General features: G+C 43.3%; 1 protein-coding gene across 7 annotated transcripts in view; it reads right to left on the reverse strand.

Moving 5' to 3' along the window:
* GPR161 (G protein-coupled receptor 161) overlaps positions 1-14,147 on the reverse strand; it is a 62,927-nt gene that overhangs the window by 25,510 nt on the left and 23,270 nt on the right. For 6 of the 7 annotated variants that reach the window (XR_010839888.1, XR_010839887.1, XM_059073375.2 and 3 more), the window contains exon 2: positions 9,799-10,216. Coding sequence is in view for 4 of the 7 variants with exons in the window: in XM_059073375.2 (XP_058929358.1) it covers positions 9,799-10,216 (418 nt within the window). In the remaining 3 variants the exon portion in view is untranslated. Of the gene's footprint in view, positions 1-6,062; positions 6,136-9,798; positions 10,217-14,147 lie in introns of those variants that run through there. The other variant, XM_067030288.1, reaches the window with a different exon arrangement.

A 14,147-nucleotide genomic window follows, 5' to 3' on the forward strand; every position in this document is an offset into this window, starting at 1 on the left:
GCTTCCTTCCTTCTTTGCTTTCTTCCTTCCTTTCTTCCTTCCTTCCTTCCTTTCTATTTTTTCTCCCTTTTATTCTGAGCCATGTGGATTAAAGGCTCTTGGTGCCCCAGCCAGGAATCAGGGCTGTGTCTCTGAGGTGGGAGAACCAACTTCAGGACACTGGTCCACAAGTGACCTAACAGCTCCACATAATATCAAATGGCAAAAAGCTCCCAGAGATCTCCATCTCAACACCAAGACCCAGCTTCACTCAACGACCAGCACCCTACAGTGCTGGACATCCTATGCCCAACAAATAGCAAGACAGGACTACAGCCCCATCCATTAGCAGAGAGGCTGCCTAAAATCATAATAAGGCTACCAACATCCCAAAACACACCACCAGACGTGGACCTGCCCACCAGAAAGAAAAGATCCAGCATCATCCACCAGAACATAGGCACTAGTTCCCCCAACCAGGAAACATACTCAACCCACTGAACCAACCTAAGCCACTGGGGACAGACACCAACAACAACGGGAACTATGAACCTGCAACCTGCAAAAAGGAGACCCCAAACACAGTAAGCAAAATGAAAAGACAGAAGAACACACAGCAGATGAAGGAGCAAGGTAAAAACCCACCAGACCTAACAAATGAAGAGGAAATAGGCAGTCTACCTGAAAAAGAATTCAGAATAATGATAGTAAAGATGATCCAAAATCTTGGAAATAGAATAGACAAAATGCAAGAAACATTTAACAAGGACCTAGAAGAAATAAAGAGGAAGCAAGCAACAATGAGCAACACAATAAATGAAATTTAAAATACTCTAGATGGGATCAATAGCAGAATAACTGAGGCAGAAGAAGGGGTAAGTGACCTGGAAGATAAAACATTGGAAATAACTACCGCAGAGCAGACTAAAGAAAAAAGAATGAAAAGAACTGAAGACAGTCTAAGAAACCTCTGGGACAACATTAAACGCACCAACATTTGAATTATAGGGGTCCCAGAAGAAGAAGAGAAAAAGAAAGGGACTGAGAAAATATTTGAAGAGATTATAGTTGAAAACTTCCCTAATATGGGAAAGGAAATAGTCAATCAAGTCCAGGAAGCACAGAGAGTCCCATACAGGATAAATCCAAGGAGAAACACACCAAGACACATATTAATCAAATTATCAAAAATTAAATACAAAGAAAACATATTAAAAGCAGCAAGGGAAAAACAACAAATGACACACAAGGGAATCCCCATAAGGTTAACAGCTGATCTTTCAGCAGAAACTCTGCAAGCCAGAAGGGAGTGGCAGGATATATTTAAAGTGATGAAGGAGAAAAACCTACAACCAAGATTACTCTGCCCAGCAAGGATCTCATTTAGATTTGATGGAGAAATTAAAACCTTTACAGACAAGCAAAAGCTGAGACAGTTCAGCGCCACCAAACCAGCTTTACAACAAATGCTAAAGGAACTTCTCTAGGCAAGAAACACAAGAGAAGGAAAAGACCTACAAGAACAAACCTGAAACAATTAAGTAAACGGTAATAGGAACATACATATCGATAATTACCTTAAATGTAAAAGGATTAAATGGTCCCACCAAAAGACACAGACCGGCTGAATGGATGCAAAAACAAGACCCATATATATGCTGTCTACAAGAGACCCACTTCAGACCTAGGGACACATACAGACTGAAAGTAAGGGGATGGAAAAAGATATTCCATGCAAATGGAAATCAGAAGAAAGCTGGAGTAGCAATTCTCATATCAGACAAAATAGACTTTAAAATAAAAACTATTACAAGAGACAAAGAAGGGCACTACATAATGATCAAGGGATCGATCCATGAGGAAGATATAACCATTGTAAATATTTATGCACCCAACATAGGAGCACCTCAATACATAAGGCAAATACTAACAGCCTTAAAAGGGGAAATCGACAGTAACACAATTATAGTAGGGGACTTTAACACCCCACTTTCACCAATGGACAGATCATCCAAACTGAAAATAAATAAGGAAACACAAGCTTTAAATGATACATTACACAAGATGGACTCACTAGATATTTATAGGACATTCCATCCAAAAACAACAGAATACACATTTTTCTCAAGTGCTCATGGAACATTCTCCAGGATCGATCATATATTGGGTCACAAGTCTAGCCTTGGCAAATTTAAGAAAATTGAAATCGTATCAAGTATCTTTTCCGACCACAACGCTATGAGACTAGATATCAATTACAGGAAAAGATCTGTAAAATATACAAACACATGGAGGCTAAACAATACACTACTTAATAACGAAGTGATCACTGAAGAAATCAAAGAGGAAATCAAAAAATACTTAGAAACAAATGACAATGGAGACACAACGACCCAAAACCTATGGGATGCAGCAAAAGCAGTTCTAAGAGGGAAGTTTATAGCAATACAATCATACCTTAAGAAACAGGAAACATCTCGAATAAACAACCTAACTTTGCACCTAAAGCAATTAGAGAAAGAAGAACAAAAAACCCCAAATTTAGCAGAAGGAAAGAAATCATAAAGATCAGATCAGAAATAAATGAAAAAGAAATGAAGGAAACGATAGCAAAGATCAATAAAACTAAAAGCTGGTTCTTTGAGAAGATAAACAAAATTGATAAACCATTAGCCAGATTCATCAAGAAAAAAAGGGAGAAGACTCAAATCAATAGAATTAGTAATGAAAAAGGAGACGTAACAACAGACAGTGCAGAAATACAAAAGATTATTAGAGATTACTATAAGCAACTGTATGCCAATCAAATGGACAACCTGGAAGAAATGGACAAATTCTTAGAAATGCACAACCTGCCGAGACTGAACCAGGAAGAAATAGAAAATATGAACAGACCAATCACAAGCACTGAAATTGAAACTGTGATTAAAAATCTTCCAACAAACAAAAGCCCAGGACCAGATGGCTTCACAGGCGAATTCTATCAAACATTTAGAGAAGAGCTAACACCTATCCTTCTCAAACTCTTCCAAAAGATAGCAGAGGGAGGAACACTCCCAAACTCATTCTATGAGGCCACCATCACCCTGATACCAAAACCAGACAAAGACGTCACAAAGAAAGAAAACTACAGGCCAATATCACTGATGAACATAGATGCAAAAATCCTCAACAAAATAGTAGCAAACAGAATCCAACAGCACATTAAAAGGATCATAAATTATGATCAAGTGGGGTTTATTCCAGGAATGCAAGGATTCATCAATATATGCAAATCAATCAACGTGATACACCATATCAACAAACTGAAGGAGAAAAACCATATGATCATCTCAATAGCTGCCGAGAAAGCTTTTGACAAAATTCAACACCCATTTATGATAAAAACCCTGCAGAAAGTAGGCATAGAGGGAACTTTCCTCAACATAATAAAGGCCATATATGACAAACCCACAGCCAGCATCGTTCTCAATGGTGAAAAACTGAAACCATTTCCACTAAGATCAGGAACAAGACAAGGTTGCCCACTCTCGCCACTCTTATTCAACCTAGTTTTGGAAGTTCTAGCCACAGCAATCAGAGAAGAAAAGGAAATAAAAGGAATCCAAATCGGAAAAGAAGAAGTAAAGCTGTCACTGTTTGCAGATGACATGATACTATACATAGAGAATCCTAAGGACGCTACCAGAAAACTACTAGAGCTAATCAATGAATTTGGTAAAGTTGCAGGATACAAAATTAATGCACAGAAATCTCTGGCACTCTTATACACTAATGATGAAAAATCTGAGAGTGAAATGAAGAAAACACTCCCATTTACCATTGCAACAAAAAGAATAAAATATCTAGGAATAAACCTACCTAAGGAGACAAAAGACTTGTATGCAGAAAACTATAAGACACTGATGAAAGAAATTAAAGATGATACAAATAGATGGAGAAATATACCATGTTCTTGGATTGGAAGAATCAACATTGTGAAAATGACTCTACTACCCAAAGCAATCTACAGATTCAATGCTATCCCTATCAAATGACCACTGGCATTTTTTACAGAACTAGAACAAAAAATTTCACAATTTGTATGGAAACACAAAAGACCCTCGATAGCCAAAGCAATCTTGAGAATGAAAAATGGAGCTGGAAGAATCAGGCTCCCTGACTTCAGACTATACTACAAGGCTACAGTAATCAAGACAGTATGGTACTGGCACAAAACAGAAATATAGATCAATGGAACAGGATAGAAAGCCCAGAGATAAACCCACACACATATGGTCACTTTATCTTTGATAAAGGAGGAAAGGATATACAGTGGAGAAAAGACAGCCTCTTCAATAAGTGGTGCTGGGAAAACTGGACAGCTACCTGTAAAAGTATGAAATTAGAACACTCCCTAACACCACACACAAAAATAAACTCAAAATGGGTTAACGACCTACATGTAAGGCCAGACACTATCAAACTCTTAGAGGAAAACATAGGCAGAACACTCTATGATATAAATCACAGCAAGATCCTTTTTGACCCATCTCCTAGAGAACAAAAATAAACAAATGGGACCTAATGAGACTTAAAAGCTTTTGCACAGCAAAGGATACCATAAACAAGACCAAAAGACAACCCTCAGAGTGGGAGAAAATATTTGCAAATGAAGCAACTGATAAAGGATTAATATCCAAAATTTATAAGCAACTCAGGCAGCTCAATAACAAAAAAACAAACAACCCAATCCAAAAATGGGCAGAAGAAATAAACAGACATTTCTCCAAAGAAGACATACAGATTGCCAACAAACACATGAAAGAATGCTCAACATCATTAATCATTAGAGAAATGCAAATCAAAACTACAATGAGGGGCTTCCCTGGTGGTGCAGTGGTTGAGAGTCCGCCTGCCAATGCAGGGAACGCGGGTTTGTGCCCCGGTCCAGTAGGATCCCACATGCCGCGAAGTGGCTGGGCCCGTGAGCCATGGCCGCTGAGCCTGCGCGTCCGGAGCTTGTGCTCCGCAACGGGAGAGGCCACAACAGTGAGAGGCCCGCGTAACGCAAATATATATATATATATATATACACAATGAGATATCATCTCACACCAGTCAGATTGGCCATCATCAAAAACTCTAGAAACAATAATTGCTGGAGAGGGTGTAGAGAAAAGGGAACACTCTTGCACTGCTGGTGGGAATGTAAATTAATACAGCCACTATGGAGAACAGTATGGAGGTTCCTTAAAAAACTACAAATAGAACTACCATACGACCCCACAACCCCACTACTTGGCATATACCCTGAGAAAACCATAATTCAAAAAGAGTCTTGCACCAAAATGTTCATTGCAGCTCTATTTACAATAGCCAGGACATGGAAGCAACGTAAGTGTCCATCGACAGATGAATGGATAAAGAAGATGTGGCACCTATATACAATGGAATATTACTCAGCCATAAAAAGAAATGAAACTGAGTTATTTGTAATGAGGTGGGTAGACCTGGAGTCTGTCATACAGAGTGAAGTAAGTCAGAAGGAGAAAAACAAATACCGTATGCTAACACATATATATGGAATCTAAGTAAAAAAAATGTCATGAAGAGACTAGGCGTAGAATGGGAATAAAACACAGACCTACTAGAGCATGGACTTGAGGATATGGGGAGGGGGAAGGGTAAGCTGTGACGAAGTGAGAGAGTGGCATGGACATATATACACTACCAAATGTAAAATAGATAGCTTGTGGGAAGCAGCCGCATAGCACAGGGAGATCAGCTGGGTGCTTTGTAACCACCTAGAGGGGTGGGATAGGGAGGGTGGGAGGGAGGGAGACGCAAGAGGGAAGAGATATGGGAACATATGTATATGTATAACTGATTCACTTTGTTGTAAAGCAGAAAGTAACACACCATTGTAAAACAGTTATACTCCAATAAAGATGTTAATAAAAAAATAGGTCGATCGTGCTAAGGTCAAGAAACCCTAAGCTAAACGAACTGGTTGTTGGATTTGACTGACAATTGACTTTGTATATTGTGTAATGGTTAAGAGCAGAGCCTTTAGCATCTCAGAAACTGGGCAAGTTACTTACCAGCCATGTGGACTTGGGCGAGTTTGCGAAACCTCGCTAGGCTCATCTGCAAAATGAGGACTGATAGTGTCGTTTTAAGGATTAGCTGGGATAAACATTTGTTAATAGCATAGTGCAGTGCCCGGCAGGTGACTAGCACATAACACATTCTCGGAGAGATCATGCCCCCCACCCTTGTTTTCTTAGACTTTCTTAATGATGTTCCCATGTCTTTCTTCCACCCCCATCCTCTTATTCTTCTCTCCTCTCTCCTGACTTATCTTTTACTACTTCCTCCTCTCGCCTGTTTCCCTCCCTCTCCCTTCCTTCCTCCCCACCCCCTCCACCTCTCTGTCTCTCTGTTTTTCTCTCTCTCTCTCTCTCTCTCACACACACACACAAACATACACACAGACACACACACACACAGCTGCATCTTTAGGTTTCCAACATAGAAGGCAAATATGCAACCTTCAAAATCACTAACATCAAGTAAATTTAATTCCCTAAAATTAATGGTGACAGGGGAAGGGGTGTTTGAAATCCTGGTCAGATGGTGATCAGTTATATGAACATGATCAATTCGCTCGTCCAGTCAATTTGTATTTTTAGCCACATGAATGACCAATAATAAAAAAAATTAATTGCACCTGCCATGAAAATATTTGAAGACACCAAATTTTACAGCAGTCTATATATTATAGTCAAAGATCTGGGCAAAGCACTGTGATGGCCAAATCCATCTTGCTACACTTGCAGGAGGAAATGATCTATTTTCCAGAGACAACCAGGCCTTGGTGACTTGTCATTGCAGGGAGAGGCAGAAGCCCTTTCTCGACTCACGGCTCTGTCACTGGGTGACCCTGGCGCAGGCTGTGGGGTCTGGGGTGCCCGGATTAAATCTCTAGTGAGATGACCTGTGATGCCAATTTATTCACGTGCGTCACCTCTTCCATGGCCAGCTGTTTCCCCTGGTCTCCAGCTGTGTCCCACGTGCCATGCTTTTTCACCACATCCAGCCTTGCTCCCTCCTCTGTGTTCTCACAGCACCTTGAACACACTGGCTCTACGTACACATCACATGGTCCTAAAATTACATGGCCACGTGTCTATCCCCCCAACACTGTGAATTCCTCAGCGTGTCTGTTCATCTCCTTCAGCTGCGCATTTCCAGTACCAGTCACCTCACCAGGTATACGTTAGGTGCTCCATAACTGTTTATCAAATGAATAAATGGAGGCGGCTTCTTCATTCGGAAGGGCCCCTGCAATCCTATTCACTGTTAGGACTTAGCTCAAACGCCACCTTTTTCCCGGAGCGCTGCAGGCCCTGCCATCAGAAGCAGCCTCGGGAGCTGTTATAGCACTTAATTCTGCTTTGTGTTCACATCAGCACCCATGGGTCAGCCTCTGCCATGAAACTGTGAACTCCTGGTGGGCAAGGGCTGCGTCCTGCTCATGCTGTATCCTACCATCCGAGGATTTAGCACAGGGCCTTTCACAGAGTAGACACCCTGCAAATATTCCCAGCGTGAAAGAGCAAGGCATCGAAAGAGGCAAATCCTCTCTCGTTTGATGCATTTTTTTTTTTTTTTTTTTTGCGGTATGCGGGCCTCTCACTGTTGTGGCCTCTCCCGTTGCGGAGCACAGGCTCCGGACGCGCAGGCCTAGCGGCCATCGCTCACGGGCTTAGTTGCTCCGCGGCATGTGGGATCTTCCCGGACCAGGGCACGAACCCGTGTCTCCTGCATCGGCAGGCGGACTCTCAACCACTGCGCCACCAGGGAAGCCCTGATGCATTTTGATGGCATGATCTGAGAATCGGTCATGCTTGCTGGTGAGAAATCTCACTCTCGCTTACCTAGACCTCAGATCCAAGTAAGCAGTATACAGCCTCCGAGAGCTGCCTCTACTTACTGAGCATCCACGTATACACAGTTCTGCGAGAGGTACCTAAAAACCGACTCCCCCGCTCTGCTCCTGAGCCGTTGGCCCCCACTCCACCTTCCACAGGACCCAGGACTGGCTATTCCAAATGTAATGATTCCCCATCCCACCCTACTGCCAACAGACTTCCAGTTATGTTTGCAGCGCTTATTATCAGTCTTGATAGGATGCTGATGAATGGCGGCTGAAGTAATAACCCGTACAAGCTTCTGAAGGGGAGCCTGCCTTTTACACATCAAGAATCTTGAAAGTGTGTTTACTGTGACTGAAAACACAATTCCACAAATATACATCTTCATCAAAGTGCTATATAAAATAGTAAGCTAACAAGGGACGGTAAAAATAAACTACAGTCCATCCAGAGGACGGAATACCATGTAACCATCAAAAATCATGTTCTCCAGGGATATCTGCAGGTGGGAAAAATGCTCACAATCACTTGTTAAGCGAAAAAGCAGGTCACAAAACCACACGTGCCTTGAGCCTATTTTCTAAATTTACTGCATGCGGCCAAAAATCCCTGGAGGCAAGTATACTAAAAAAAATGTAAATAGTGACGGCTTCTGAGTGGTGGGATTACGGATATTTCTTATTGTACTCTTTCTATTTTTGGTATTACTTTTTTTTGTTGGGGGGGAAAGAAGATATTTGGAGAAGCCACCTGATTAGTTCCGACCAGTGGCTTCCTTCACTCTAACCCCCCTCAGGTGCAGAGAGCCAAAAGGATTCTGGCCTTGGCCCTAGTGGAGGCCTGCACCTGGGGTGGACCATCCAGCCACCACTCATTGGCTCAAAAATGGACGACCCCAAGGGAGCCAGGGGACTTGTGTCACCCAGTGACAACAGCCCTGGAGAACCCCTCCGTGGTTTCCCTGACTCCCTCCCCAATTCTATAAATCACAGAGAATCCGAATCTCCCCCCTCTGCCCTTGTACAGTTTAACCCTCGCCTGGGATGAATGAAGTGACCATTGGCAAAATCCTAATAAGGAAGACTCCAGGGGTCGGAAACTCGCTGTCAAAGCCTGCAGGACTCTCACAACTAAATCTGACAGCCTAACGCAGGAACCTGGAAGAACCTTCTAGACAGAGCTGAGGGGCGTCAGCAGTGCTATTCCTTGCTGTTAGACCCAGCTATGCCACAAGAAGGGACAGCCCAGATGTTTCAAAGCACACACGGTCTCTTCCAGGTGCCACCATCTTTAGTCCCTGCGTTGTCTTCTCTTTCCCCTGCTCCCCTTCCATCCAGGACTGAGCTGATGTTCAGGCCCTTGCACTGTGGAGGATAGAGAGTATTTCCTCTTTGGGCTGTCCTGGTCCAGCTCTGGCCCAACCCAAAGCAACAGAGAGCAGGCAGCACTTTGGGGAAGACCTGGCTCTTATACCTCCTCTGCCACGTCACCTTCCTCAGCTTCTGTTTCTCATCTATCAACTGAGAAGAAGTTTCTAGAACTTTTTTTTTCTAATTTGTTTTTCTCATTTTTTGGCCACGCTGCACAGAATGTGGCATCTTAGTTCCCTGACCAGGGATCGAACCTACGTCCCCTGCAGTGGAAGCGCAGAGTCTTAACCACTGGACCACCAGGGAAGTCCCCAACTACATGCAAGCTAGACCAGATAAAATCAGAGGTGCTCTGGTTGAGGGGATAGAAGAAGAGGCAGAACTCTGCTTTCTCACCCTCCCCAGCACAGACCCGACACCCTCCCGAGGAACTGAGGCAGCTTGGAAGGCACAGCCCACATGATCTCTCAGGTTCCCCCTTTGCCCACACTCCTAAACCCTTCGATTCTCTGAGTGTGAGGCAAGCTTACCGGTCGACGGCAATGACCCCGAGGGTGAGCATGCTGGCCGAGCTGATGAGCAGGTAGAGGAGGGCCGAGAAGTTGCACCAGACCACACCGAAGATCCATTCCCTCCGAATGGAGCTGGTCGCCACAAAAGGCAGCACCAGCACGGACAGCAGGAAGTTGGACAGGGTCAGGCTGAAGACGAACTTGTTGCTGAGGGTGAGGAGGTAGGACTTCCTGTACAAGGTGACCACGATTACCAGGTTGCCCAGGCAGATGAAAATGGTGATGACGACAATGGCGATGAACTCGGTGACGACGACGCCCCCTTGGCCACCGATCTCCTCAGTGAGGTTACTCAGCTCCTTCCTGTGGCTGAGGGAGGAGTTGAGGCTCATGGTCAGTGCGCCTCGGCGGGGGGTGGGCAGAGCATGCTGGACGACTGGAAAGACAAGACCCAGAGACAGGAGAGCAGTCATCAATCCATAGCATGTGCACTTTACAGAAGAGCTGAAAAGGCCCCCAGGTCACCCAGCCAGTCGTCCCCATGCAAGCTCTACAGAAGTGGCCAGCTTTCTACAACCGACTTTCTAGGCGACTCACTGTGTCCCTGTGAACGATGTGTTCCCCCAATCTATTTATTTATTTAACTTTTGGCTGCGATGGGTCTTCGTTGCTGCGTGCGGGCGTTCTCTAGTTGCAGCGAGCTGAGGCCTCTCTTGTTGCGGAGCTTGGGCTCTGGGTGCACGGGCATCAGTAGTTGTGGTACGTGGGCTCAGTAGTTGTGGCTCACGGGCTTCAGAGCGCAGGTTCAGTAGTTGTGGCGCACGGGCTTAGATGCTCCGCAGCATGTGAGATCTTCCCAGACCAGAGCTCGAACCCGTGTCCCGTGCATTGGCAGGCGAACTCTTAACCACGAGCCACCAGGGAAGTCCACTCCCGCCCCCCGAGTCTAAACCACCCTATCCATTCTCCCCAGGACCAGTGGTTCAAAACCTTTAATGTACCTAAGAATCACCTGCAGTACCAGCTCAAAGAGCTGATTCTTGGGCTCCATCCCTAGAGATTTCTGGTCCCAGAGAACAGAGGTACCGCCTAGGAGTCTGCATTTTTAGACAACCACAGGGCAGGTGATTCTGATTCAGTCCACCTGGTGTAGGCGGACTGCTGCTTTTGACTCTTGCAATGCAGGGTGGACCCTGAACCAGCAGCATCAGTATCACCCGGCGCTTACTAGAGATGCAGAATCTCATGACCACCTCTGAACTGCTGAATCAGAACCTGCACGTTAATGCCGTCCCCAGTTGATTCACGTGCCCATTAAAGTTGGACAATAAGATTATCATAGGAATCATTCTGAGATCCCTAAGCAGGGTTTAAACAAGTACAGTTCATACTGAGGCATCACTACTGCTCTCATCAGCCACAGTGAGGGAGGGCAAGGAGCCGACACTAATGATAAATGGGTAAGTGGAGGCACAGTTTGAGGTCTTTGCCCACAAATACCGTTCTCAACAAGGGGCAGTCCCTGCTCTTGGGATGCTGGCTCCGGATCTTGGTGAAAACTCAAGATTGACACATTTTAACATTCAATCCTACGGACGAATGTTTCTCCCAAATTTTCTTCTACTTGAATCAGCCAAAAAAATCCCACAGATCACTGTCCCCACCTGCTCTTGTTCCCAGCGAAGAGAATACACCGGAAAGGAAGGAAAGATTGCTTTCCCCGAGCCAGAAAGCAAGAACCCTGGTGCCTAGACTGCCTACACACAGCAGCAGAGCCTTCCCTACAGCACCTGCCTGACCTGGCACCTCTGTCCAGACACCTTTGGCCACAGGGAGCTGGTAGGTGAGGAAGGCAGCTCTTCCTCTTCCCAGCAGCCCTAAAGGCTAGTTAGAAAGTCTCCCTTGGGTATTCCCTGGTGGCGCAGTGGTTGAGAGTCCGCCTGTCGATGCAGGGGACACGGGTTTGTGCCCCCGTCCGGGAGGATCCCGCATGCCGCGGAGCAGATGGGCCCGTAAGCCATGGCCACTGAGCCTGCGTGTCCGGAGCCTGTGCTCCGCAACGGGAGAGGCCACAACAGTGAGAGGCCTGCATACCGGAAAAAAAAAAAAAAAAAAGAAAGTCTCCCTTTACCAACAGGCGCACTCATAGGTCACAACCACAGATGCTGCGAGCTTGAGTAACATCAAATAATTCGAATCCCTCCTTCCCTTGACAGCCTTCTAATACTTCACAGATTACTTGCTTTCTTTTCTCCAGATTAAAACTCCCAGGTTCCTGGACTTCCCTGGCGGTCCAGTGGTTAAGACTCTGTGCTTCCAATGCAGGGGGCGTGGGTTCGATCCCTGGTCGGGGGAAGTAGGATCCCACATGCCGCGTGGTGTGGTCAAAAATTTTTTTAAAAAAATAAATAAAAACTCCCAGGTTCCTGATGTGACTTCTAGACTCTTTACTAACTCAGACTCCCTGCTTTGGACTTGCTCACGATGTCAACGACCCTCTTGATTTGTGGACCCCAAAACTGAATGTACTGTTCTGGACATGGTCTAGTAAGTACATAAAGGGGCAATTTTCTCCATGACCAGGATAATCTTCTGATACTATTCACTCTAGGAGTGCATTTTCTTTTAGCAACCATATTACCCTGCTGGACTTACATAAATGTGTGGTCAATTAAAACCCAAAGTTTACACACATTTGAGTTTCTGTGAAGGCAGGTGTCCCCAGGCTTAAATTTATGGCATTAGTGCTTTTAAGCCTAAATACAAAACGTTATGTCTACTAAATTTTACTTTGCACCTTTTGGCCCGTACTTCCAGGCTGCTAAAATATTCTGAATTTTGACTCAGTTATGCAATACGTTAGGTACTCTAGCTTTGTGCAGTAAATATACTTTAGAATTATGCCTTCTATGTCTGTGTCTTTGTAAGCTTATTTCTGGGTTTTGCTTTTATTTTTTGAGTTCTGAATTTTGTTCACTCTTAAAAGTAAATTATTAACTGGTGTCTCAAAATAAAGTCCTATATAAGCACGTTATACTTAACTGCCTAAGTGATAACAGTGTGGTAAAGAAAACAAATTCTGAGTCGTTAGACAAATGACAAAATGGGAGAAAATATTTAAAACACATCACAAAAGGACTAATCATTCTAACTTAAAAATAAAGAGAGAGAAAAAGATAGAAAAGTGAGTAAAAGACATTTTAAAAAATTGTAACTATATGAGATGATGGACGTTAACTAAATTTATAGTGGTAATCTTTTTGCAATATACACCATATATCAATCAAATCATCACGTTGTACATCTGAAATTATGCAATGTTATGTGTCAACTATATCTCAGTAAAACTAGAAAAAGAAGAGTTCACAGAAAAAGATCTATTTCTTCAAAATAAGAGGAATGCACTTTAAAACTACACTGAGGTACCATTTCTTTCCTTTCAGGCCACTAAAGATTCAAAAGCTTGGCGACACTCACTGCCGGTGCGGCTGTGAGGAAGCAGGCATTTTCCAACACTCCACATGGGAACGCAAAATGTAACAGCCCTAGGGAGGGGGATTTGGCAATACCTAACCAAGCTACACAGGCACAAAGCCTTTGATCCAGCAGTTCCATTTCTAGATATTTATCCTGAAGACATAAGTTCGTAATATTAAGTAACAGATGCCCATGGTTATTTTATTCATTGAGGCAGTTGTTGTTATAAAAAGAAAATATGTGAGAAAAAGGGGGAAATAAAAATACATTTGCCCATAAAATATACATAAATATATGCTTACTTATACAGAAAGAAAAATAGGAAAGATAACCAGAAACAAAGGTACAGATGGAAGTGGACTTCTCTCAGTATGTTTTTACAGTTTTGCCTTTTGAACCAAGTACATATTTTACATACTAAAAAAGTTAAATAAAAATGGACACAAAAAGTAGATATAAAATTGATTGCAAACTGAAAAAAAAGGCTAACTATATATTAGATTATAACATAATCATACAGAGAAAAGAATTAAGTCAAGTAGCTTTTAAATATGATATTTTGACTATAAACTCTTAATGGTACATATTGTAAAGACAAGAGAACAACTAAGTTTACTTAGTAGGCTAGATGTTGTTAATGGTGTTTTAAGTTTACAATTCTTTTGAGTATACAGCAACTGAGTATACATGCTTATGTTGGGAAACACATTTCTAATCGTGGGAGAAAGGAGATACGAATTATAGAATAGAGAAAGGTGAAGAAGAACCCTGTGGTGTTAGCTTGGTTATTGCAGGCATCAGTATGAACTCACTCTTCAAATATAAATATAAAAACAGGTTCAAGGAAATTTCCCAGAATGCAGAAAAATTAAGAAATTAATTTTAAGAAA

The sequence above is a fragment of the Kogia breviceps genome, chromosome 1 (assembly GCF_026419965.1).
Source record: "Kogia breviceps isolate mKogBre1 chromosome 1, mKogBre1 haplotype 1, whole genome shotgun sequence".
In the NCBI taxonomy this organism is placed as follows: domain Eukaryota; kingdom Metazoa; phylum Chordata; class Mammalia; order Artiodactyla; family Physeteridae; genus Kogia; species Kogia breviceps.